This window comes from Pagrus major, chromosome 13 (assembly GCF_040436345.1).
Source record: "Pagrus major chromosome 13, Pma_NU_1.0".
In the NCBI taxonomy this organism is placed as follows: domain Eukaryota; kingdom Metazoa; phylum Chordata; class Actinopteri; order Spariformes; family Sparidae; genus Pagrus; species Pagrus major.
Window position 1 is genome coordinate 246,433 of NC_133227.1, and position 27,988 is coordinate 274,420.

General features: G+C 38.5%; 3 protein-coding genes across 6 annotated transcripts; 1 reads left to right on the plus strand and 2 right to left on the minus strand.

Moving 5' to 3' along the window:
• LOC141007767 (Golgi SNAP receptor complex member 1-like) lies at positions 1-27,983 on the plus strand. Its single transcript, XM_073480171.1, has 9 exons — positions 1-43; positions 1,320-1,440; positions 1,701-1,776; positions 2,006-2,113; positions 2,310-2,401; positions 6,220-6,294; positions 26,521-26,550; positions 27,090-27,172; positions 27,500-27,983. Exons 1-9 carry the CDS (start codon positions 1-3, stop codon positions 27,622-27,624), a joined length of 753 nt encoding a protein of 250 aa, XP_073336272.1. The 3' UTR covers positions 27,625-27,983.
• Positions 9,154-15,349, minus strand: LOC141006766 (uncharacterized). The gene is made up of 10 exons (XM_073478992.1): positions 13,632-15,349; positions 13,310-13,412; positions 12,772-12,963; positions 12,411-12,515; positions 10,608-10,700; positions 10,383-10,481; positions 10,157-10,255; positions 9,745-9,843; positions 9,507-9,608; positions 9,154-9,407 (listed from the first exon to the last, which is right to left on the minus strand). The coding sequence occupies exons 2-9, from the start codon at positions 13,395-13,397 to the stop codon at positions 9,508-9,510; spliced, it is 876 nt and encodes a 291-aa protein (XP_073335093.1). The 5' UTR covers positions 13,398-13,412; positions 13,632-15,349; the 3' UTR covers positions 9,154-9,407; position 9,507.
• On the minus strand, positions 15,424-21,066 carry LOC141006767 (uncharacterized). Of its 4 annotated transcripts, XM_073478996.1 has the most exons (9): positions 20,897-21,063; positions 20,533-20,649; positions 20,326-20,427; positions 20,118-20,219; positions 16,612-19,921; positions 16,266-16,384; positions 16,084-16,185; positions 15,835-15,936; positions 15,424-15,677 (listed from the first exon to the last, which is right to left on the minus strand). In XM_073478996.1, exons 6-8 carry the CDS (start codon positions 16,348-16,350, stop codon positions 15,836-15,838), a joined length of 288 nt encoding a protein of 95 aa, XP_073335097.1. In that variant the 5' UTR covers positions 16,351-16,384; positions 16,612-19,921; positions 20,118-20,219; positions 20,326-20,427; positions 20,533-20,649; positions 20,897-21,063; the 3' UTR covers positions 15,424-15,677; position 15,835. The 4 variants fall into 4 exon arrangements, with proteins under 4 accessions (XP_073335097.1, XP_073335096.1, XP_073335094.1 ...); XM_073478995.1 differs by having other exon boundaries at positions 16,266-19,921; positions 20,897-21,066; XM_073478993.1 differs by lacking the exons at positions 15,424-15,677; positions 15,835-15,936; positions 16,084-16,185; positions 16,266-16,384 and having other exon boundaries at positions 19,785-19,921; positions 20,897-21,016.
• Positions 27,984-27,988: the final 5 nt, after the last annotated feature.

Here is a 27,988-nt window from a genome sequence, read left to right on the forward strand (position 1 = left end):
ATGTCAACAACAAACATGGCAACCAGCAGCAACTACTGGGAAGGTATATTATGTTACAGCATCCATTTTAAAACAACTGTCTGCTTGTACACCTTTTATTGTTCGCCACGGAGGTCAGACACATTTAACATGTTCCGTAAGACGTCATGTTAATTAACTTTATATCCGCGGGGAGGAGATACATTTAGCATAGCTGTGTCTTCGGCTAACCTGTTAGCTTGTTAGCCGTCGAACTTTAAAATTAATGGCAGTTGTTGGTGTTAATGGTTCACTGCGAGCTTAAATGCTCCGTCCAGCTGACCGATCTAGCTTAAATTACGCCGGAGAGTGTTTAACTTAACTTGGCTGTCTGAATCCGATGTTGACCACCTGTTTGCAGGAAAAATGGAAAGTTTTATGCTAGCGAAGGTCTAGCAGAGTTAACAGTAAAACAAGCAGAATCCGGATATCTTAATGTATTGTTGTATTTAATTTTTAAGCAGTGATCCTCCCACATACAACTGATACATACTGATTATATCGACAGGGATTTTAGTGGGGGGGGGGGAAAAAGCTGATATAAAAAAGTGACAGTCTCCCTTTGGCAACAACAGTGGCCCAGAAAACTGTCTCATGACATTTACAACTGAATGCCAACAGAGCAAACTTGAAGCCACTTCCTGGTCAGATCAGTCTGTGTTTTTTTTTTTTTTTATAGAAACACACACACACACACACACACACACACACACACACACACACACACACACACACAAGTACATTTACTCAGTGACTGTAATCAAGGAAATTTTGAGGATACTTGTACTTCACTTGACCATTTCATTTTCTGCTACTTTATACTTCCACTCCACTACATTTTTCTCCACTACATTTATTTGATCACTTGAGTTACTAGTTATGTGCACATAACCTGCTGCATCAGAGCCAAAGCAGTACATTTTAAGTCAATTTAGTTGATCACCAATTGGATTAAAAAAACACTGATTCTGATCATCAGAAAAATGTTGAATCAGATTAAATCTGATAGTCTGACTGGTTCAGTTTACTTTTACTTGTACTCAAGTACATGTATTGCCAGAAAAATAGTTTTTATACTTGAGTACATTTAATATCAAATGCTTTTAAACTTTTGCTCAAGTACTGTTTGTATGGGTGACTTTCACTTTTACCAGAGTAATAGTTTGGCACAATATCTTTACTTTAACTCAAGTAGGTCTTTTGAGTACTGTTTTTCTTTGTTATTTCCTTCAGTCAGATATGGGATGTGTGCTTCCACCTTGAACTGTTTGTCCTGAGAGTTTCTCTATTGCTTCACTCAGATTTGCGTAAACAGGCCCGACAGCTGGAGAATGAGCTGGACCTCAAGCTGGTCTCCTTCAGTAAGCTCTGCACCAGCTACAGCAGCAGCAGCAACCGGGACCAGCGGACAAGAGACAGCAGGTCAGCAGCAATGTGGATGCAGGCCGACTTTTTCTGACCTCGGATATACCATACCTGCATGAGCTCATTCAGCTCAAATGAAATGTGAAATGCTGTGATTTTATTTGTGGTTTCAGAATCTGTGAAAAATCTTTAATTTCAAAGGCAACGCATTAAGTGTAAACACAGGAGCAAGCATTTTTGTTACATTGTTACAAAAAAAGATTGAGCTTAACTTGAACTTAAACTTAGGCATCCTTTTCCTTTCATCCTTACATCAGGTCTGACTCTGTTGGCCCATCTCAAGACAATATGCTCGTGGCCATGACTACTGAGCTGGAGCAGCTATTGGCCAATGTAAGTCAAATATCACACAGAAATGGTTGCTAACAGACATAATTGAAGGTTTTTTTTCAGGGTTTTCTCTCAATATAAACTGTTAAAGCTTCAAGTCCAAGGTAAAGTGATGTGAAGTAATTGTAATCTGCTGAGTTCTTTTAACATCATTTATCCACCCCAAAATAATCGTTTTTATGTATTTACTTGATATCAATTGTATCTTAAAAAAAAAATCTTTTTTTTGCAGCTTACTGCAGTCAACGACAAAATGGCAGAATATACAAACACGCCAGGAGCTTCGTCACATAACGCAGCATTGATGCACACCTTACAGAGACATAGAGACATTTTACAGGTACATACAATTACTTCACTTTCTTGTATTGCTTGTATTTTTCGTGCTGTTTATATTTCAGCTCCTAATATAACTGTTTTTTCATCACGTATTCTAAAGAAGAAACATCTGTGAAATTGTAACACATGGCTCTCTGTTATTCTGTTAGTATCATCATGTCTTGCTGACTTTTATTTGATAATGCTTTGTTCTGTAGGACTATACTCACGAGTTCCACAAAACCAAAAACAACTTCTTCAGCTGGCGAGAGCGCGAGGATCTACTTGGCTCTGTTCACAGAGACATTGAGTAAGCACCGTCATACATCTCTTTACAATGAAAAGATTATATATTTTTAGCAAATGCAACATTTTCCTCTTCTGGTTTTCTCCATTCATAACTACTGTTCTAATGTCTTTGCATTGGCTATCAATAAAAGCAAGGGCTGATTTCAAAGTCCTTCTTTTCACCTATACCATTTTTAGTGCTATTACTCTGAATACTCCATCACATCCTTTTCCGCATTTTGATGCTGATTATCTAACTCTTCCTTCATTTCACTAAAAATCTTTTTGGAGTAAATCCTTATGCCACTGAGCTCCTTCGTTGGAGTAAACTTTTACCACATGTTCAGGACACAAGATTTGCCGAGATTTTCAAATCAGTGTTGAAAAAACACATAATTTCTCTGCATGTCTATCCTCTTGTAATCTCACTTGCTGGGAAATCATCAAAGGTATTATTCTTTGACATGCACTTACCCCTATTCTGTTGTGTTAAATATGAACTTTATTTTTCATTTCCTAACCTCAGTCCTATTGTTATATTATAATATTATATTGTTATTACCTGCATTTTTGAGACTGTGTGTGTAATCTGCGTTATGTTGTTACAGTTTGTACTGTTTTTTACATTTTTTATCTTTAATCTTTTATCTTTTACATCTATCTTTCATCTCCTTCTCCTCTGTGGACTTTTGCTATGTTATCCTTAACCAGGAGGAGGCAGAAATGTCCAGTTTGTTGCTGAGTTCCCCCACCCTTTGATAGTATTCATTCCCTCTATAATGTTTCACTCTCTAATAAGAGATACCTCCTCTTATTAGCCAATCTCCCTCCCTCTCTTTGTTGGTTTCTTTCTCTCTCTCAGTGTCTGTATCTCTCTCTTTCTCCTGGGATATCTCTCCTAAGTGCCTTCTACAGTAAATCAAACCACAAGGCTTTTATTCAGGCGAAGCTGAGAGATGGTGGTTACATCTGGCCTGCCTGATACAGAGAAATGCTTTATCTGAGGAGGAGATGGAGAGCAAGATGGAGAGAGAGGGAGAGGGAAATGCCGTCCTGATCTGATGACTGATTACAAAAATGATTAGAGTGTATTGTAATTATTCCCTTAGAGATGATGGGTGTGGAGGAACAGTGAAGAGAGAGGGGCAGCAGAAGAGGTAATGGTTGATGAATTGATGATCAGTCCAAATAGGGAGGGGATGGAGTAAATAAGAGATTGAGGACAATCATGGGTTAAGCAGAGCTGATCACTTAAAAGCTTTAACGCAGGAAGTACATAATCAGCATCCAGGCATCAGTTAATAGGAGGCAGTGAAATAGTCCTTTCAGACTGAAGCAAATATTGGGGAAAGACTTGTTTTTTGTGGAGACTTTGTCTTTTAGCCAACTGAAAGGCTTCTTAAAGGGTAACGCCTCCAATTTCACACATTAAGGTGTATTTTCACATCTTCGGTAGTACTACTGCATATGCGAAAAAAGTAGTATAAAGCCTTTTGTGGCTCCAGAGGAAGCTGCGTGTAATCTGATAAAGTGCCTCCAGTGATGTCACTCTGTGCTAATGGTGCACTCTGGGAGATGTAGGCACCCCTGACATCTAGTGTTCCCAGCAGGTCAAAGTTTTCATTTATCCTTTGAGTTATCTCAACATCTACTAGATGGATTGGGACAATCACTTGTACAAACATCCAGGACTCCCAGGCAGTGAATCTAACTGACTGTGGCGATGCACCTGCTTTTCCTCACGTACCAAGTTGAGGTTGACATTTATATGGTTTTTAGCTAAATGTTTGAACAACTGTTGGATGGATTGCAATGAGACTAACCACGCACATTCATGTTCATCAAGCGCCAAGGTGAGGTCAAACGTTCACTTGACCTGCAAAAGTCTTTCCCATCAGCCTCAGCTGAGTGCTAGCATGCTAAACTAAGATGGTGAACATGGTTAACATTACAGTCCTGCTCACCATTATTAGCACCCATAAAGTTTAAGTACATAATGTGGAATATCTTCTGAAAAAAATGAATCAAGTGAAACATTTCTTTTCTATAGAGAACTTGTGTTTGATACAAAAGAGCAAATGATAAACAACAATTTAAAACAATAAACAATGGGAGGAAAAAATAGAAAACCTTAAAGCTTGCTGTGTCACTGGTATTGGCACCCTTTGCTGTAAATCAGTATGGAAACACATTGTGTTCACAAATGAGAAATCACCTATGATAAATTGTCTGTGCCCATGTGACATGAATTAGCCAATGAATGATGACTTCCCTGTTTTAAAAAGCCATCTGTTATCCCCTGTTCCTTTGTCACAATGGTGAAGACAAAGGAGCTGTCTGAGGACATCAGAAGTGCGATAATTGGCAAACACAAGACCTCCAAAGGGTATAAGGCCATCTCCAAAGACCTTGGTGTCCCTGTTTCAACAGTGCGTAATGTTATTAAGAAGTTTGCCAAGCATGGAACTGTCAAGAACCTCCCTGGGCGTGGGGGGAAGAGAAAAATTGATGAGAGAAGTCTTCGAAAGTTGGTGCGAATGGTGGAAAAAACACCACGTCAAACATCCAAAGACCTGAAGGCCAACCTGGAACAGTCTGGAGTCATGGTTTCAACAAGTACCATACGCCGCACACTAAACCAAACAGGGCTTCATGGGCGAAGGCCAAGGAAGACATCACTGCTGAGGAAAAGACATAAAAAGGAACAACTAATCTTTGCCAAAGAGTACCTGGACAAACCACAATCCTTCTGGGAAAATGTTCTGTGGACAGATGAAACAAAAATAGAGCTTTTTGGCAATGCACACCAACAGTTTTTTTATAGACGACGCAATGAAGCCTACAAGGAAAAGAACACCCTACCAACAGTTAAGCATGGTGGAGGATCCATAATGCTGTGGGGCTGCTTTGCTGCATCTGGTACTGGAGGCCTTGACCGTATCACAGGAATCATGAAATCAGAGAATTATCAAGAGATTTTAGAGCGAAATGTCCTACCCAGTGTAAGAAAACTTGGTTTGAGTCGAAGATCATGGGTCCTCCAGCAAGACAAAGACCCAAAGCACACATCCAAAAGCACGCAGGAATGGTTGAAAAGGAAAAAATGGACTGTTTTAAAATGGCCAGCCATGAGTCCTGATCTCAATCCGATTGAAAATCTTTGGTATGAGCTGAAATCTGCCATTGGGGAAAAGAAACCTGCAAACGTTCAAGAGCTTGAACAATTTGCAAAGACAGAGTGGGAGAAAATACCAGCTGAGAAGTGCAAGAAGCTTATAGAAATGTATAAGAAACGTCTGGAGGCTGTCATCACTGCCAAAGGGTGTGCAACCAGATATTAAAGAGGGGTGCCATTATTGCTGCACATGCTGTTTTTTCTGTTTCTTCTTTGAAATTACAATATGTAAGTTGAAAAAACAATTTTCTTTGTTAAATTACTTTGGACCTCCAATTAAAAGATCCTGATGATATAAATTTGGTACATTTCCATTTATTTCTGACGATACTGTAGAGGTTATGCAAAAAATGAAGGGGTGCCAATAATGGTGAGCAGGACTGTATATGCTTTAAAACAGCCTCACAGAGGCTATGTCTTGGTCTCTATCAGTAATAGAAAAGTTTGCCTTTTGGGGGTTTTGGTGAAGTATTAACTGTCTCTGGTTTGATTCTAGCCTTTGTTGCTTCTCATACCACTCTCTTACCCCACATCTCCTGTCTGGGTCTCAACTGTCTCTATTGAATAAAGGCGAAAAGGTCTTCCATTTGTTGTAACCTATTACTAGTCTTTCAATCCAATTCCCAATCATTTGATGTTTCTCTCGCATCTGTCGGCTTACTCAGGTCCTACAAGAGCGGCTCAGGAGTGAATAACAGAAGGACTGAGCTCTTCCTAAAGGAACACGACCATCTGAGAAAGTAAGACATTTCTTAAACAACTCATCACTTAGACTCACTGCATCAAAACAGTGATTCTAAGTGATGAAAGTTATTATTTATGTTTTGAAGAAGGTCAATGGCTATGTCCTATGTCCTATGTTTGCTATATAGTGCACTCTAATTACTGCCATTTGCAGTGTTGTAGTGTAGTGGCCATGGTGAACGAAGCTACCGTCTCAGTTGTAATGATGACATGCATCATTACAAATGAGCTTTGATATCAGTACTACATGTATTTGGTAAGTATCCACAATATCAATGAAAAAGTGGAAAGCAATATACAGGGAAGATGTTTGTATTCTTCTGGTTTTGTGCTAGTTACTTGATGAAACGTCATCAACACACCCGGGTGTGGGTGTTTATGTCTACTTGCACTCACACATGTGAGGGGTTTACTAAACATGTTGTTAATCACGTTACCTTGTGGCTGATCATTTGATTCTCATGCACACAAATATAGACAACTAGAATAATGTCAAACAATGGTTGTGCGTAGTTTAAGCCTCATCATCTCAGCTGTGCTTTTATTATGTACTTCTAAACTGTGGGTAAGGGGGAGGGTAAATGTTGCGATGACATGACCGGGTGTTGGTGTGTGGTTTTGAGTACATACACGTAGACATGCAAGTACTGACATGTTGTTAATCACGTTTCCTTGTGCCTGATCATGTGTTTTTTATGCACTTTCTCATGGCTGTTCTCAAAAAGAGGAAGATTAACAAATAAAGAAAATGAAAGGGCAGAAGTAGAGGAGGAGAAGTGGTGAGAAAAAGATTTGAAAGCAGATGACATCAGGTGAATTACAGTTTCTTACAGCAACATGTTCCCAGTGTGTGGTGGACAGCTTAGGTTTTTGGCCATTAGAACAAAAGGAGGAAAGAAGTACAAGTATAAAATGTTTTAGTGGAGATGTTCTGAATACGTTTTTTGCCCCTGATCTGAGCCCTTTAATATTTGGTATTTGCCGAAACTGCATTTGATATGATCCTTATGTTTACCTAAATGTTGAGATTATGACACAAGAGCTGTAGAACGTACCCAACCTTACAGTCCTTATTTTTAACAAGCTACTTGATCCAAATACTGGAAGTCCTGATTCAACAATATTACGTTTATAAGCTTAAATAATACAAGGTTAGAGAGGGTACATTTATTGTCATTTTTAAATCAATGGTTTAAAAAAACATATGATATTATATGATATGAAAAAAAAGAAAAGTTTAATTGGGAAAATGTGACAAATTCACGTGTTGTGATCCAGTAGAAAGAAGAACTACAAAAACACTCAGGACACTCAAAAGTTATGTTATGATTTGCACTGGTGAGTGAAGTTACTCATGGAATTAACATTAATAAGTCACACCTAATATGACCTGTCTACTGTGACAATTGTCTGAGTTTAGCGAGTCCCTGCATTTTGCAAACATCAGTGTCAGAATTTAGAGTCAGTCGCACTTCTGCAACCAAATAACTTTTCACATTTACACACTTAAAATTTTCTCTGGTATGTGTGAATTGTAGAGCCCAGCTGTTCTAACGTATAGCCAAACTGCAACACCATTAGGCTGAAGTGGATAAAGCACAGAAGATTTCACTAAAGAAAGGATCAGATTTTGAACGGCTTTATTTTAGTCGATACTAATCCATTAAAATACGCCCAGATTGGCTTAGGAAATCTCTTATCTTTAGGTGCATTAGTAAGTGTTTGAACCACCACAAGCCTCCAGAACAACTTCAGTGCCCCGTGTCATACGATCTTCAAGTTTATAAACTCTACGAGGGAGAAAGACACCATTCTTCAACAATATATTCCAGCATTTGGTGTTTTGATGATGCTGGTGGAGTACGCTGTCTAACTCATCGGTCCAAAATCTCCCATTTGGTTCAGTTATGTTGAGATCCAGTGACTCTGAAGCCACAATATATCATTCACAACTAGGTTTGTCACTGTGAATCATGTCTCTCAGTTATTGGATACATTTTAACAACATTTGAATCCTCATTTCTTTGGTGATCTCCTGACTTTTCATCTAACCATCAGGTCAAATTTCTAATTTGCCCTATACTTTGACCAAATACATAGTAAAGTTTTCTCATCAGCCTTAGTTGTACTTTGACAAAAATTGTGTGTTCTTGGTGTACTTCTAAAATATATGTGAATGATAGTGTAGTAATGTCATTTCATTTATTGGTTTTTAATAAGAATAGGAAAATAGTTTCATTCTACATCTGTAAAATAAAAACTCCCCAATTCCATCACCTTCTTTCTATAATTTCTGAGATTAAATTTTAATATCCAGCAGCCTGCGCTGTGGCTGGTAAACTGTGATCTCAGTGAAATGGATATCGTTTTTAAAATGGTGCCACCTCTAAAAGAGTTTCAAACTGGCAGATTTATCAGTTATGGTTTTTGATGTGGTACATTTCCTTAAACATAATAAATAGAAATAGAACATGAACTAAATTGATTATTACATAGCTGTTGGCGCATGACTTGATGTAAACATGTAGGCTGGAATGATAATAAAAAAGTCTGATTGACTGTAATCCCTGAAACTGATTTCTTCTGCAACATCCATCATATATACACACAATCATTAGTAATTATTTCCCATTCAGGTTAACATTCACATATATGTAATTTTAAAATATATTGAATATGACAACTACTGTGGCATTTTAAGCAACACCAGAGATGCTCATAAATCCAATTTCTTATACAGTACATATGTGTTTTAAGGTGCATTTAGTGTGTTTAGTTATTAATATTATGCTTAATAACCATTTTATTACATATTATTTAGTAGTTATTAAAAAATAGTTCAATGAAGAAAATGAAACGGTTAATGTATTTTTTATTTTGCGATACAAGGCAGACAGAAATCGGTGAGAAAGAAAAATGCTACAAAAACCAAAGCAATGGACTCAAGTAAATTTGTAAAATTAAACATGTTTTTTGAAAACACATTTATCAAATCAATAGTGGACAGGTTTATAGATTTTATGTCACAAATAAGCATTTGTTACTCTGTTTCAGTACTTTTCAATAATAGGATGTCACTGTGGTCCGTGATCCTTTGGAAAGGGATTTCCTGAGAGAAAAAATGGAGAAAAACAGTTAATAGATAATGCATAACATGCTTGAACACCAGCCAAACTGTGACCTTGTTACAACTAAAAGTCATCCTTACATTAGTTGATGTTAATGTTGTTCCCGACACCAAAGCCTCCCAAGTTGAACCCAATCCCTGCTTGTGTTGCGTTGCCAATACTTATTTCAACTCCTTTCCCTCCTGTTGATTTACAAAAACAATGTATAGAACAAAATCACACAAACTGTCAAGCCTCGATCGTAGTGTAAAGGTTCTAGTCTGAAAATCATTATAGCTACAAGCACCTTCCCAGCCATAAAAAAAACACAGGACTCACCGCTCACATTGCAGTTGTTCCCGACACCAATGTCTCCTGCATTGTCTCCAAGTGCTGTGTTGCTGATGTTGCCAATACCTATTTTCACTCCTTCTCCTCCTGTAAAAAAAATCGTTTTGAATCTTATGTCAGAGTCAGCTTCAAATCCAGTATCAGTGGTTTTATATCAGAAACCACCGTACAGTGTTTTGGTGTATGATACGCCTGTTAAGTCATTAATTAATCTGGCCTTCCTGGATTTTTGTCTTTATTGCACTACTGTAGAATCTGAAGTGACACACCACCAACTACTCTCAGCCCCTTGCATTTTTTTGATGCAACGCTGTTTTCCCTCTGAATGCACAGAAACTAAACAGACATCATTAATCTGCCCATTTCTGCCAACTTTCCAGCAGTGAGACATAGAACTCACCCATTATATTACAGTTGTTTCCTGCACCAATGTCTCCCATGTTGGATCCAGCATCCATGTTACTGACGTTGCCAATATCGACTTTGACTCCTTTTCCTCCTATTGAAAAACGTTGAAAATCACTTCAGTGTACAGATTCCAGTCTTAATACAGAATTAACCGCTCAGAAATCACAAATGTGGCCATTTTGTATTGACTCCCCAACAATCTGAGAGACTGTACACACCGCTGACATTACAGTTGTTCCCTGCACCGATGTCTCCTTTGTTTGATCCAGCATCCATGTTACTGACGTTGCCAATATCGACTTTGACTCCTTTCCCTCCTGTTGAAATACATCGAATGATAAATACAACAAAATCCCTTAAACCAGAACAAAGCAGTAAAGATTAGAAATCATAAATGTGCTCGTTTTTATTAACCTGCCAACAGTATGAGAGACAGGACTCACCGCTCACATTGCAGGTGTTCTTTGCACCGATGTCTCCTGCATTGTCCCCAAGGGTCATGTTAGTCACATTGCCAATATTGATTGCTTTTTCTCCTGTTACACACAAAAATAGATGCATAAACTGTTAGTCTAGCTGCACAGATTCTTATCTCTCAGTTTTAAATCAGAAATCATTCACTGCCCACCCCTTCTGACTTCCCATTAGCAGTTTGAGACGCAGAAGTCACCTCTCATATTGCCAGCATTTCCTGAAGCAATGGATCCAGAGTTGCTTCCGGTTCCACAACCCTTGCTACATGAGTCGCCAGTATTTGTCTGCGCTCCTGTTCCTCCTTTTAAAATTCAGAGAATCAGAAAATTACCTCACTTCAGAGAGATTAGCACAAAATCTGATAAAATGCCTCAAGTTATGTCACTTGAGTCAACATCCATTGAGGAGTTGTATTGTGGGTAATGAAGGCACCAAGTTTTGATAAGGAAGAAGAAAGCAGCGGAAAAAAAGAGAATATCTCTACTGTACTGATTTTATGTCCATCATGAGTATGATAATGTGACAGAAGCTCAATAATACATCGGCACAGAACTCACCGCTCGCATTGTCGGCGTTCCTCAGTGACGTTGTCTACATGCACTCACACATGTGAGGGGTTTACTAAACATGTTGTTAATCACGTTACCTTGTGGCTGATCATTTGATTCTCATGCACTTTCTGTTGACTGCACTCAGAGGAAGATTAAAAGTATAGACAACTAGCAAGGGCCTCCGCCAAGGCCAATAGTCCACTCTTGGACAATATGCGAATCTCCTACTGCAACCACAATATATGTGTGGATATATTTCCAAAACTATTAGAATAATGTCAAACAATGGTTGTGCGTAGTTAAGCCTCATCATCTCAGCTGTGCTTTTATTATGTACTTCTAAACTGTGTGTAAGGGGGAGGGTAAGTGTTGCGATGACATGACCGGGTGTTGGTGTGTGGTTTTGAGTACATACACGTAGACATGCAAGTACTGACATGTTGTTAATCACGTTTTCTTGTGGCTGATAATGTGTTTTTTATGCACTCTCTCATGGCTGTTCTCAAAAAGAGGAAGATTAACAAATAAAGAAAATGAAAGGGCAGAAGTAGAGGAGGACAAGTGGTGAGAAAGAGATTTGAAAGCAGATGACATCAGGTGAATTACAGTTTCTTACAGCAACATGTTCCCAGTGTGTGGTGGACAGCTTAGGTTTTTGGCCATTAGAACAAAAGGAGGAAAGAAGTACAAGTATAAAATGTTTTAGTGGAGATGTTCTGAATATGTTTTTTTGCCCCTGATCCGAGCCCTTAAATATTTGGTATTTGCCGAAACTGCATTTGATATAATCCTTATGTTTACCTAAATGTTGAGATTATGACACAAGAGCTGTAGAACGTACCCAACCTTACAGTCCTTATTTTTAACAAGCTACTTGATCCAAATACTGGAAGTCCTGATTCAACAATATTACGTTTATAAGCTTAAATAATACAAGGTTAGAGAGGGTACATTTATTGTTATTTTTAAATCAGCATCCATGTTACTGACGTTGCCAATATCGACTTTGACTTCTTTCCCTCCTGTTGAAATACATCGAATGATAAATACAACAAAATCCCTTAAACCAGAACAAAGCAGTAAAGATTAGAAATCATAAATGTGCTCGTTTTTATTAACTTGCCAACAGTATGAGATTCTTATCTCTCAGTTTTAAATCAGAAATCATTCACTGCCCACCCCTTCTGACTTCCCATTAGCAGTTTGAGACGCAGAAGTCACCTCTCATATTGCCAGCATTTCCTGAAGCATTGGATCCAGAGTTGCTTCCGGTTCCACAACCCTTGCTACATGAGTCGCCAGTATTTGTCTGCGCTCCTGTTCCTCCTTTTAAAATTCAGAGTATCAGAAAATTACCTCACTTCAGAGAGATTAGCACAAAATCTGATAAAATGCCTCAAGTTATGTCACTTGAGTCAACATCCATTGAGGAGTTGTATTGTGGGTAATGAAGGCACCAAGTTTTGATAAGGAAGAAGAAAGCAGTGGAAAAAAAGAGAATATCTCTACTGTACTGATTTTGTGTCCATCATGAGTATGATAATGTGACAGAAGCTCAATAATACATCGGCACAGAACTCACCGCTCGCATTGTCGGCGTTCCTTGCGTTTCCTGCGTTCCCTGCGTTTCCTGCGTTCCCTGCGTTCCCTGCGTTCCCTGCGTTCGCTGTGTTCCCTGCGTTCGCTGTGTTCCCTGAAGCATTGGAGTCGGTAGAACAGCTTCCACCTCCTGTGTTACTTGAGTTGCCAGTATTTGACTGGGATCTTATGCCTCCTTTTGAAATACAAATAACAAGTCCTAATTTACATTATCGTACCCGTACTGTAGCATACAGCACATAGCATGTGTTGTAAAGATGCTGGTCTCTCAATGTAAGTGATAGATATGAAATAGCTTAACAGCCTACTTCTCAGAATCAGAATCAGAATCAGAAATCCTTTATTTGTCCCGCAAATGGGGAAATTCCTTAGTCACAGCAGCCAAAGGACAGTATCACACTTAAACAATAACACTAACACTTAAACAATTCTACTTTCTGCATCACTGATACTTGCACCAACTGTAAAAAACTGAAAGAGAGAAATAGCAGCAACAGCTAGTGTGCAAAGGTTGAACTCACCACTAATGTTGATGACATTCTCTGAACCAATCTTCCCTTTGTTGGTCTCGACGGTGATGTTTTTTGTGTTACTAATGCTGTGTGCCATCGTTCCTGCTGAAATCTACACAGACAAAAAAAGTAAAAGTAAAACAGTATCTAAGCTAAGTTAGTTAAGTTCTCAGACAAAAGACGACATTATCAGTCACAGGATCAGTTGAATGTCTGAGGTGTACATATAAAACAGAACATTATAAAGATAATAATTGTGTTATTAAAAGACGCATTTCATGTTGACATCAAACAGAAAAAGAAACAGACACCAATGCAGCTATTATCTTACCTCTGGTAACAGAAGTTTGTCCTGTGTTTGATGATATGAGGAGAGACGTAAGTGTCCTGCACGAATGTCGATGATGAGAACTTCCTTGTGGTTAATAGCAGGTTTTTTTTTTTTTGTTCAACACAACTCAAACTTTTCCCACAGAATCTAAAGGGAGGGTTTGTCTAGCTCTGCTGCATTAGCTGATGTTAGTTACTGAGAAAGCAGAACATAATGTTTTTTTTTACTTGTTAGATACCTACAGATAAATGAGATATACGCCTTAAAATTTCAAATACACACTTATACAAACAGGGGACATGTTTCATGACATTTAAGAACTTTCTGAAATGTTTGTAGGAATTATTGGCGAATGTTTTACTTGAGCTGGAGCAATTTAGTGAAGATCATACAGTATAATTTGTTAATGCAAAATTGTGTTCTATAAATGAATCTCTGAAAATCAGAACCAACAAATGTTATATGAAAACCAACGAAATGAGTTCATGAAGTTTTTATTTTACATTTATGAAAAGATAAGAATGATTGCGATACATATTGCATTGAAACCCGCAGCATATTCTTATCAAAACTGTGATATTAAATTTAACCATATGAACATTGACATTTGGGTGATTAAAACCACCCACAACATCATTGGTTCCCAGCTACAGAGCATCAGTAACATTGGTAAAGTAAGATGCCTGCACAGAGCCCAAATGATACTAAAAGACAACACCCACCCCAGCCGCAGTCTGTTCACCCTGCTGCCACCTGGCAAAAGATACAGAACAATCAGCCACACCACCAGGCTACAGAGCTTCTTTCCTCTGTAAGACCCCTTAATTCATCCACAGTCCAATTCAATACACAAAATAGTATGTTTTTTTGTTTTCTACTATTTTTTTCCTATGTAGCCCGAAGCAGCTTAAACTGAATGTTTAGTTTAATTGTAAAGTGACAGATGAATTAACCTTGTATTTCAGAAACAGCCAAATAATTAAATATATTGCCCTTATTTTTATATATCATAGATCCTCTAGGTCCTACAAAACAATGAGCTGCCCTCAGTAGTCTACTCAGCCACTATCTAGTATCCCCACAAGCAAATTTAACTGCGCAGTTCAAAGTTTGAAAACATTTGATATCTTTACATGAATCTCCTTTTTCATATCCAACTGCTGAATCTCATTTTAAGCACTGAGCACAGATATAAAGGTTGGTTCTTTGACCGACAGCCTCACAACAAGAGCCGTCTGTCACTATGTGTTGTGTCTTTGAAAATGTAGAAGACCTTATAGATGCAGAATTTAACTAAGTCAAATATATTCATTTTAGCCTGGATTCCCAAAAGTAAATGATCAGCTCAAGTATAGAGCTGGGTGATATGGCCCAATGATTAAATATTAGAACTGGAACAGATTTATGACCTTTGTTTTTATTTTATTTATTTTGTTCTGTCCAAAAATGTAAAATTGAAGAAAACAAACCCTTGAAAAACATGCTGGTGTTTATTGATTAAAAATAGTAAGATCTGTATTATCTAACAACTCAGCTTACCCATGAAGTGATTTATTTTCACACTTTTTTGCGGAAATTGCATAATAAGCTGAAGATTATCAGCATGTGATCAAATTATAGTAAGTCATTTTAAGTAAAGTTCTGGAATAATTTCTTTTTGAAAACCAAACTGCTGATTTCTTCACAAAAATAAAGAATATAAGTATTGTCTTTGGTACTTGTACTGAATATCCCTCAGAATACAGCAATGTCAGTCATGAATGAAAAAAAACATTGAGCCAAGACAGTATGATAGAGTAGATGGACTTTATTTTTATTGATACTTTTTTTACATTCAGCTCATGAAAGAATCATTTTTGCCAATTTGAAATCATGATTTAAACATTTTCTAAAACTTATTTCTTCTACTGCTACTAATACAACAACTACTACTACTACTTTTACTACTACTACTACTACTACTACTACTACTACTAAGGCATTTCAATTATATGACCTTAAAACATAATTTTTCGAAGAGTTGTCCATCTGTTGAGGGGCAATTTCCTAAAAGGGAGAAAGACAAAGAGAATCAAATACAAAGATTGATGAGAGAAATCAGATATCATTTTACAATGATGCATTCACGGGAAAAAACAACACACAAGGATGTCAAATGCACACATCTTAAAATGTGTCTAATGTGGCAAGTAAATCCTCTTACCTCAACTGATGTTCACCCTGTTGCCTGCACCAATGGATCCAAGGTTTTGACCAACCTTAACCTGAGAGACGTTTCCGACACTGTCACCATCTTTCATTCCTCCTGATGAAATATGAGGATTGAGAAAAGGAGTAAAATGTTAACCACAGAAACTCAGATTGTTGGCGCAAAGAGGCTGTGATCTGAATATTTGTAATGAATCAGAAATAAACGGCTCATACCGACTCAGCAACATGAGGAATCACTCACCTGTTATGTCATAGTTGTTTTCTGCTCCGATTTTGCCTTCATTTAGTCCGCCAACTTTGACGTCAGTGACGTTGCTCAGCGCAACATTTTTTCCAACACCACCTGTAAGTGTAGTCATTAGAGAGATTTAATGAAACTGTCAAGTCAACCTGACAGAAAAGTACAGTCATGCCCTGATTTACCTTTAACGCCAATACTGTTGTCAGCGCCCACCTTCCCTGTGTTGTTTGCAATATCAATGTCCTTTGTATTAGAAATTTCTGCCATTGTTCCTGGTGAAATCTGGACAGGTAGGGAATCACTAAAGGAAGTAAAGGAAAGTAAAACAGTGTCAGAAAAATGGATTCATTCAAAATGTTGTACCCTTGTTTCTCTCTCAGATTATTTTACATCCACACAAAGTCTGAGAGAGATCTCACTATAAATTGCACGATTAAAAACAAGATAGTAAATTTGATGTACTCAGAAGAGATCAGTTGACTTAGACATGAGGCAGAGAAACAAACACACATGAGGTCTTTGTCTTACCACTGGTTTCAGGGGTTTGTCCTGGGCTGTGGGGTGAGCTTGTAGAGCTGATGAGAGAAGACTCTGCTTTTATTAGTGTCCTGCACGTGGTTGTTCGTGTCTTTCGGGGTCTAAAAGGAGGAGCCCTCTGAACAGTTTGTTCAGCAATAATCTGTTTTTTTCCCACAGAGTGTAAAGGGGATATGTGAGAATTTGTCTCACAGTACTTCAACTAAGGTTTCATTTCAATAACTTTTTTAAAAAAAATTGTACTCAAAAATGTTCACATGTGGCTATAATTAATGTTAATTATGTTACGCAGTACTGATAACAAAGTCATTGTGTAGCATGAGGCCTCTGCCTCCAGAAACATCCACTAATATGCACAATAAGTACATTTCACATTTCCACCAGTCTTCTCTAACCTATATCCTTCATCTTTGTAATGTGTTGTATTGTGTTTTACAATATCAAGTTTATGTCCTTCAACAAAATTTGTCTGATTATGTTGTCATGGGTTTGGATAAAAAAAATAATTTGCACATAAATAAATAAAAATGCACGAATATCAGTACATATCTGTTAAAAAAAATGGACTTAAGTATTGTATTTGGAAAAAAATAGCTTATTTATTGTTTTATTTATGGTTTATTTAATAGGGGCAGATACAATATATACTGACAAACTGAAACACCTCTCCATGGAAGGGTTGTTCTGAAAGTAAGAAAGAACAGCTGAGAACAGCTTAATCAACCCCCCCTCAGTTCAGAAACCACAAAACCAACATGGGTCACAAGTTTGCAGTCTGACAGTAAGCTGAACTTTTAGTTTTGAAGCTTCACTTTCGGTTTGAGTTTTTGTTACAATCCTGAACTAAAACGTTTGACACTATAATGTGGTGGATGGGACAAGAAACACATTCAGTCACTAGAGACTATTCGATGGGTTCAAGCTAAATGGATGCCCATCAACATGTTCAAGTTTTGACCTGTGACTACTCAGCAGTTATAACTATTTTAATTCATGGGTACTCTGTAGTCATGGGTTGGACCACACCCATCTTTGCACTCTAGCTTCATTTTGATCTCAAGTACACACCTGTAAAGTTTTGTGGCTGCATGTTTTACGGTTGTGATGCTATGCTGATGACAAAAATCTGTTCACGGACAGACAGAAAAGCATAAAGACACCTGGCAAAATACTCAAAACTGTTTCTGGAGTTCCCACTACAATGGGTGTCTCCAGGACCACATTGAACCATTATAACACACGCACACATGCAGACTCACGAGTTGTCCTGACTGCTAATCAAAAATAAGAAATCCCCACAAAGTATTTTCTTTGGTTTGAATATTTCTGTTCCTTATAGAGGAACAAAGCAACATGCACAGGTAGCTGATTTAAAGGTTGTTGTTTTTTTTAACTGCAGTTCTGTGCTCTTCTCTGCAGTTTCTTGTTCTTTACTGTATACTGTCATTGTCAAAACTTCTGTGAGAGTAAATCATGATGTTATTTAGGGTTTTTGTGAAGATTATATTATATAACAGAGCAAAACACTGAGTTTTACAGTTAGATATTTTAAAGTTTTTTTGGTTCAAAAGCTTCTTTATATGAAGGGTGAGTTTTACTGGTAATCTCCAACTTTGCTGGAACAGCTTAGTTGATCTCATTGTTTTTTATTGATCTTATGAATGTTTCTTTTGTGTGATCCACATCTTAAGCTTCTTTGTGACATGTTAAACATGTCAACTAGATTAATAGCATCAAAGCGTCAATCACAGCTCTAACCATAGATGTGGATATAGCCCCACCATGCTGTCACTCTGTCATAATACAATAATTCACTAGCCTGATAATCACACTGAATTGTGATTTATTTTCACTTTATTATTAATTTCATTCTATTTAAATCATGACAATACTTGAAGATGTTGGCGGCGATTCAGAGCTCCTGAAACCCACCTTGCTGAATTCCTTAACGGAGACACATTCGCAGTGTCTCGAAATCAAAATGATGACAATCACAAAAAAGTGTTCAGCCACTGATTAAATAAACATGATTCGCATCAAATGCTAGAATATTTTTAGACCTATTAGAGAAATACCTTTATTTAAAAAACAAGACAAACTCCTTGATTCCACTCTCTCTGTTACCTGGTGTGATTTGTTTCGTCCTCCACATGGCTTCATATCCCACCAGCGTGTTTAATTAGCGTAGTTTCATGCCTGCCTGATATTGTTGACTTGCACAGATTGTGTTTATTTCATTTCATTTCATATCATTTTTGCTTGATTTTCGTGCTTCTACCATGGGTGTGTAGACAGCATCGTTAAACCGTTTAATTGTTTTTCCGAAGTGTGTTTATTGTTAATATTTCCAACTTTGTTTGTTTGCTGCAGATCTTGAGTCTGCACAGGCCATTCTTGTGTCTGACCTCCTGCCTGGCTCGATCTGCTCTGTGCAGATTGGTACAGCTGCGGCCCACTTCCATCAAAAATAGACTTGGTGCGTATTCCCACGCAAAGCAGAGACAAGAGCCACTTCTAGAACGCTGTGGCGCAGCATGAAACATGGTTATTTTCTAGAATGGCTGCAATCGGATCTGGCGGCCATTCTAGACAATAACATCCCCAGTGGATCTGCCTGTAAGAGTCTACAGTCATGCTAGCACCTCTGTGTAACATGCACGGGATGAAACGTCACCAGAGTTATTGACGTTAATTCTGATGAGGACATGAATGTCTGTTCCAAATTTCATAGCACTCCATTGAAATATTTATGAGATCTTTCACGAAAAACAGCAGATGTGATCGCGCTGGTTGCGCAACAGGGAAAGTCAGGGGATCACAAAAGGCAGCATAATTCATCCTCTGGGGATGATGATTATCTTTTGGACTGACCAACTAACTTATCAACACTGACATCCCTAGAACGACGCAGGTAGCATTTCACAGTAGTGGCCATCCGTGTTCAAGCTGACGCTGTGGAAATCTCATGATGGTGGGCTGGTCTCTCTGGAGCCAGTTGTGCTGTAGTTGCTGTAAATCCTGCTCATTAAACAGAAACATGGTGATCAGATGTCTGATGTTTTGATAAATCAGACCTTTTCTGTATGTTTCCCATGTTCCCAGCGCTCAGCTTAAAATGAAGAGGAGACGTGTTTTGAAACACAATGAAAAAAACCGTGAGACGATTTTCATGATGCGTATTGACTTTTATTCATTTGTACTTCATATTTAAGCTGAAGAATCTTGATTATCTTTGCTGATATTTTAAGTGTGAATTTAACATTAATAATTATGATGATATGATTTTTATCAGGTTGATTTCCTAAGAGAGAGTAAGAGATGGAGAAAGAAAGGAGAGAAAGAAGAATTTAAGACACACAGAATGTGAGAAATGCTGTTTATAAACAACTGATGCATTGACACAAAGTATTAACGCAGAGACATGTTATATGCACAGTCACACTTTCAGTACTGTGTCATATGTGACCAATAAATCTGTGATCATCCTCTCATCTTACCTCAGTTAATGTTAATACGGTTTCCTGAACCGATTGATCCTGAGTTGGAACCAACGGTAACATTACTGACATGGCCAATGTTGGACTTGGCTGCGATTTGTGCTGTTGAAACAAAGGGACATGACAGATTGAAAATACTTGATCATGCTCAGATATGTGCTGTAATGACCTCTGAACACGAGAAATGAATCAGAAATAAACCCCCCACCTGTCACATTGTAGTTGTTCTTTCCTCCGATACATCCTCGGTTTGTCTTAGAAACATGAATGTTGCTGATTTCACCCAGAGTGACATTTTCTCCTTTATCACCTGCAGAGGAATAGATATCAGAGAAGATGGTGTTATAAAACTCTTCACATGATCCCACAGAAAGTCACAGTTTAGGCACTCGAAGTGTGCAGGTGTTAAACTTACCTTTAACGTTGTACTCATTCTCTGCACCTATGTTCCCTTCATCGCAGCCGATGGAAATGTTCTTGTTGTTGACAGAGTTGTTAGACATGGGTCGTGCTGAAATGAAGACGGATGAGGCTAAAAAGATGAAGAAGATGAAAGATGACAAAATAAAAAAATTGCTTTTAAATCCCATGTCCGCACTTGTTACTGCTGTCTGGCTGTAATGTTTTTGAAGTAGGACTGTTCTGGAAATCTGGAACACAGCATCAGCTTAATGTGTAACATTTAATGTCAACAAAACAAAAACATGAAGGCAGGGCAGTTCACCCAGAAAGCAGAGCAGAGTTAGAGACCGACACATGTAGAGTCCGAGATGGCTGACCTGCACTGTGTGGTTGATCTGAAGAGCCAGTAGCATTCTCTGTATCCTGTACAGGTGTTTTGAACATGTCTGTGATGCACAAGGAGGACATTCTGATCTGTATCTCAAAGAGATTTTACTGGTTTAGCTTTCGTTCTCATTTCCAGGGACTCTAAAAGGGGAGAGCAAGTGTTTGTTTGATAAAGTTACATCAATGAATTTGCAATATCAAAGTCCATGGTCACAAGCTTTCTGGAAAGTTGAGAGATTTTCATCTAGTGGTCAGAGCAGCCGCACAATAAAGGCGGCTGTTTTGAAAAAAGACACTGGGAGCAGCGTTTTTCTTCCTGCGTCCTTATGCGCTCGCTCCTCATTAGAAACAATTGAGAAAAGATGCTGCCACTCAGAAGATAGAGTTGTGTGATTAAAGCTATGTGACAAAGATAAAGTTATATTGAAAACAATTTTAGGACAATGTTTGGATGAAGAATGAAGAATATAGGAAACTCCTCAAGGCATTGAACATCCCTAAGTACAGAAACATCCAGCCATAGAAAATAGAAATAAATTGTTTATATTCAGCAGGAGACTGTATCATACAACCTATGCGGTTTATTTTAACTTGTATGTCTTTTACATTCATCTGATGAATTTGAAATAATGAATTAAGCATTTGTGAGTTCGGTTTTATGACAATTGGTGCATCATTTTTAGAAAAGGCACAGCAATGTCAGTCATACATAAAAATTGAAAATATTCAGCCAGTCATAGAGTGGATGGAAAAATTAATTTTTATTTGTGCCTCTTTTACATTGATCTGATGAATGACACTTATTTCTGCCAATTTTAGATGATGAATTTAACATTTGTAATACTTATTACTAACTGCTGCTGCTACAACTACTTAGACCTTTCAATTATATGACCATAAAGCAAATGGTTCATCATTTTTAGAAGAATTATCCCGTTGTTGGAGGACCATTTCCTAAAAGAGACCAAGAGAACGAAAAAGAATTAAACACAAGATTGATAAAGAATTAAGATAATATAGTTTTATCATGATGCACACAAGGATGTCATATGCACACATCTTATGGTGTGTCTAATGAGGCACATACATCTCTGACTTCTTACCTCATCCGATGGTATAGTGATTCCCTGAACCAATGTTTCCTTGGTTATTCACAGCATTAACATCAGTAGTGTTGCCAACACGTGCACCATCTGCCAGTCCTCCTGTTGAAATATGAAGAATGAGACAATGGGACATCTGTACACAAGTGATGAATCAAAAACAAACTGTACATACCATCCCAGCAACATGAGGAATCACTCACCATGCATGTTGAACGTGTTCCCTCCTCCGATGTTCCCTGTATTTAATCCTGTAACTTTGATGCCAGTGCAGTTTCCCAGAGGAATATTGGGTCCAACACGTGCTGTGAGTGTAGTCATGAGAGAAAAAGATTTAATGAAACTGTCAAGTCAACCTCACAGAAAAATATATACACTCACATTTACCTTTAACATCAAAGGTATTGTCTGCACCAATTTTCCCTGTGTTAATGTAAGCATTAACATCCTTCACGTTACCAATTTGCGACATTGTTCCAGCTGAAATCTGGACAGGCAGAGAGTCACTAAGAGGAAAGTAAAACAGTGATTATCATAAGAATCAGTTACAACAAAATGAAGTACATCTGTTCTAGTCTAGTAGCTTAACTTTAATATAAAATGCACAATTAAAGATGAGATAGAAAGATGCACATTTGTGCCATTTTAAAGAAAGCAGTTTACAGAGTTGTGATAATGTCTTCAGCTTACCACAGGATTCAGTTGTTTGTCGTGAGCTGTCAGGTGAGCTTGTTGAATCTGGAAGAGACGACTCCACTTTTATTAGTGTTCTGGACATGCGTGTTGATGGTGTTTAGGAGGAGGAACTTTCTAAATATGGTTAACAGGTTTTATTGATTTAGCTTATCGCCTCAATTCCACAGAATTAAAAAACACTGGAGAGATTGTGTCACAGTATCACATCAGTACATTTTCAAGAAGTTAAGATAAGATCACAAGAGTGAGGTTACAACAGGCTGCCTATTGTTCAGTGCCCAGAAGTATAAAGCAAGAGCTTCTGAGACCAGCCACCTGGACAGCTGAGTGATTGGCAGAACCAAATTATTTACAGTAAAAAAAAAACAAATACAGCATATGTCAGATGTGGAAAGAGCGAGCAGCATGTGGCTAGTTAGCAGGAGCCCGAGGATAGCTGATTAGCTCAGCTCCACAGGTGGTGTGGTGCTTATGACTTTTTATGATGGCCTAGAATTAGGGCCGGGGCAATGCATCAACGTCATCAATTACGCAGATACATCTATTTGCTTAATGTGCATTGACACGTCACAAGCAAGTAAATCAAGCTTTATGTGACCTGTAGTTTCCCCGATAAAAACACATCACCCTCTCCAGTTGTTGCAGTCCCTCTTGAACAGCCGACTACTCTTGAACGGCCGACTGCCGCTCTTCTTGGGGTCTTCACTGCCAGACTGATGGAAAGGTTGGATATCCAAAGGGCCGGCTGCCCCTCCACGTGCTGCCTTGGCGAAACAAAGACTACTACTTGACATGTAACTGCTGCCATCTTTTCTCCAGTTTCCCTCCGCTGGAGTCTTATTTTATGTATCATTTTGTTGTTAAACCTTTGAATAAGACATCTCATTGAAACCACGTTCATCTGAAAAATTAGTATTGTGCTGTGTCAGGTATCCTATACAGACTCAAACAGGTATTGACTCAGCTCATGCCCTCATTTCCACAGAATCCAAAAGGGTGTAGAGAGTGTTTTATGAAAATTTCCACTGGCGAGCCAACAAGTGAAGATAAGATAACAAGGGAGCAGCCACAACAGGCAGCGTACTGTTTGTCACCCAGAAGTATCAACTGAACTAAGAACTGGGGGGGAAAAAAAATGCTCAAAAGCTTTAAAAGATCATTTTCAAAAATGAACGGAGCAGTTTTCAGAGGATTGCCTTAATATTAACATTTGTAGAGCTGAGAACAATTAGTCAATAAGCCATTAGTCAGGTTTCATCTTAGACTCTGGGAAGTCGGGAGGAGCATTTGTCTCTAGCGTTAGCATTTTTTGTTTTTTTGCTTAATTTTGTCAATGCTATTTTGGTAGGAACAGCCATTTATAGTAGTCATGTTCTGAAAAGCTTCTTTCAGTGTTGTTTTCTGTTTTTGGTGCCCAGACTCACCGTTTCTCTTAAAAATCAAGGAATGTGTGTGTACAGTTCTTTGTGTGTTATTAGTTTTATGGTTATATAAGTAGCTACAGGGTATTTGTGTCGTGGATGACAACAGGTGTGTTTTACAGTGAACCATTAGGTTTATGACTCGCTGTAAATATTCCTAGCCACAATTATTGTCCAGCCTTTCAGCCACAGCAATTCAGAATTTCCCTTGAATGTATCCTTATCTTATCTGTGGCACAATGTCTTTAAACTTGCCACCAGCAAATGTAATTGTTGTTAGAACAAACACATTTAAAACATTCAGTACCACCCTGCTTTTAACTATGTCTCTCCTGGTCCAGCCTTTTTGTGTTTCAGCCTCACTTACCGTATTTTAAAGTGTTAACTTGAAGTATGCACAACAGTATAATCGTGCACAGTTCAAGTACAATGCTTGCAGAATGATGCAGTTTACTTCTGTGAGGGATGTTGTTGATTTAAAGAGGATTTGTGTGGATGTGTAGTATCATTTAGAGGGGGTTTTCTGTGGTGCAGGCTTTGTTTTGTTGATTTATTATTAATGCTTGTTTAATGAAATTTACTTTTACTTACTTGTAAAGCTTTGTGGTTACGGTGCCTTTTCAGTTTGTGACAAAACTAAAGAGACTTAATACTTTAACACATTTTTGCTGTCAATCCAGCCTACTGTCATTCTGTAACCTCTTTCTGATTGATTTTGAACCGTTGCAATAATGTCACCCTCGAGCCAAGCTGGCCCAGGCAAACCGGGGTTATAGACTGGTGACCAGACTGCTTTGTGAAGTTGTGTAAGAAGGAAGGTAGTTTGATGTATAAAGGTAGTAACTAAGTATAGAAAAAAAAAAGAAAAGAAAAAACATTAAAGCAAGAAGCTGCCTCGCCTGTGCACTCAAATGAAGAATAGAGAGAAGAAGCAGAGGACAGCAGAGGAAAGATGGTGAGAGAGGTAGACGAATAGATGGAGGAAGTATAAAGTGCAGTATTGATTTTTGGTCTCCAGTGGAGTCCGCCAGGATGCTCGCTGCTGCCTTTATATGCTCTGCTCAGCTCTGGACTGAACGCTTCATTTTTCTGTCCGTCACTTATCTCGGCAGCTAATGGGGCAGCTGAAGTACACCTCATCTGTGTGTGTGTGTGTGTGTGTCCGTGTGTGCGTCTGTGTGTGTGTGCATGTGTGTGTGTGTGCGTGTGCGTGTTCAGGCTCTGTTTCATCCATCTATGTGTCTGTTTTGCACCTAAAACAAATAATGCAGGGATCAGTTTACCATTTTGAAATGGATACGTCTGTGTGTTTAGAACAATTACAGAGATTTGTTGGCTTCTGCTATGATGCGGTTTGGATTTGACGAATCAGAACCCAAAAATCCTCCATTAAGCAGCACTCTCTCCTGTCTGGCAGGAAGTGCTCCTTTCATGGTAATAGACCCAAAGAGCTGTGTGGTTTCATGGCGAGGGCTTTCCCTGTGTGCTGGCGTACTATTTCTACAGGCCGGCCCGATAAATGGGCTGGCAGATATATCAGTATCAGCATATATGTTGCCCACTATGCACCGATATGAAAACTATTGCTTTTTGAGAATGTAAGGCTGAAAAAATGCTTAATATACCGAGTCCCACTCCAGCTAGTATTTCTTCCAGTCTTGTTAATGAATTTTCGTTTATCTGATTAACCCAGGTGAGGAAGGAGATTCAGGAGAAGTATTTAATGAAGCTCGATCGAGGAGAACGTAGTTCAACAGTACATGTAGTAACACGGTGTAATTCCATGCCTGACTATTTAGCCCACTACGGAAAACTCTGTGGAAACGTGCTTACCTAAGACGTTGATTGATGGGAGAATGTGGAGTTTGGTCTATGGTGGAGCTGCTCAACACAGTCCTACACTATACAGAGGAACCTCTGCAAAGTGACTGTGACTCCGAGCATGACCTCAGAGAAACTCTACCTCCTGGGTGAGCAGAGTGGGAGATGTATATAGACAAATTTACAGCTATGAACCTATGAGACTCAACATATGGAAATGCCTTTATGATTCTGACAGTTACTGTTTCTGCTCAAACAGAGAACAGGAGTGGGTTAATAGGGACGTAATCCATCATTATTGTAACCTGACTGCCGTTCTAGCAAAATAAAATTCATTAGCATGAATAATGAATGAATGAATGAATGAATGAATGACACATAGCATTGAATATAAGCAGGAATAGTGATTGTGAAAGTTACTCATCAACATTATCAGGAAAGGTCTTATCATTAAAATGCCAGATAAGGATTCTAGGTGTGAATCTTTGTTTAAGACGTTATAAATCGAAGTGTTTCAGGCTACTTGATCTGACTTTTCTTTTTTTTTTTCTTTTTCCTGTTTCATGTTCACAGCTCAGACAGTCTTATTGACAGTGCAATAAGGTAAGCTCTATTGGTCCGTTCACTCTCCTCCTCCTCCTCCTTTTTCTCTCACTCACGAAACTCACTGAAGACACACACACATACAATTTCACTGAGGTCACTTTTAGAGACGTGTCATAGACTTACCCTTTCTCTAACCATAACCACTACCTGCCTTACCCCGGCCTTAACCTAACCTTAACCCTAACCTTAAAACAGCAATATTTAAGATAGTTGATTGTTGAGGCTCATTCCCAGGTCGTCAAAAACACTGACACTTTGGGTTTGTGGCCAGCCCGACCTACCAAGCCAAAGTGTCAGTAATTGACGACCTGGGAATCAGACTTAACAATCAGCTATCTTTATCCAGCACCTCTAACCACTGAGCCAATGTCACGACTTTTGTCCCCAGTTGGACAGGTTGTCCCCAATTAACTGATCTTTAGTCGCATCAAAAGCAAGTCTCTTGAAAACATTAAAACCGACTCAGTGTGATGCTGTGCAGACAGCTAGATGCATCTTTTCCTGCCACTAACCCCTTGTGGTTTCTTTCCCTCCAGCATCGCCATGGCTACCAAAGAGAACATCACATTTCAGCGTGGGATGTTGAAGTCCATTCAAACCAGGGTCACAACTTTGGCCAGTATCCTTCTTTATCATTTTATCATTTGTTCTCCTTCTTTATGAACTCTCTGCAGAGTAAGCTTGTATGAATTTGTCTCAGCCGCACATGTGCAGAACTAACCTCAGTGTATATGGACATGGAGCGGGATAACAGCCTCACTTACAGTGAAAGCCGGTATGACAGACATTAGACCACACCATTAGGCTCCATTTAGTCTTTTTCCTGGTTGCATTAGGAGCCATGCTGATGTATTTTCCCCGCTGCTTTCTGTCTCTTGCTCACTGCGAGGAAAGGGAAAACTCTTCTTAATTATTTTCCTTCACCACACACTTCCCCGCCCCTCAGATCGTTTCCCCGCCATCAACAGTCTCATCCAGAAAATCAATTTGCGCAAGAGGCGGGACTCTTTAATCCTAGGCGGGGTGATCGGCGTCTGCACCATACTCCTGTTGCTCTACACTTTCCACTGATGCAACTGACAGATGGTTACTTTCTTTAAGAAGCAAAAATATTAACTGTAAATCTGACCAAGTCTTTTTTATATGTCCTTGCTTCTATTGTACTTTACTCTTCTTAAAACAAGAGTTTACAGAGGTGAGAAATGACTTTATTTTGAAAAGGAAAGTATATCACTTTTTTTCTTAAGTCTTAATTGGAAGTTTATTTATTTTCTGAATTATGAGAACATTTCCATCTGGGAATTTATATATTGCTGCTTGTATCCTGTTGTAATTTTTAAGTATAAAGTCAAATTTGATGGGATCGTGTACTGTTGATGTCATACTTCCTAATAAAAATGAAGGTGATGAGCTCGCTTTCAAGTTCGTCATGCTC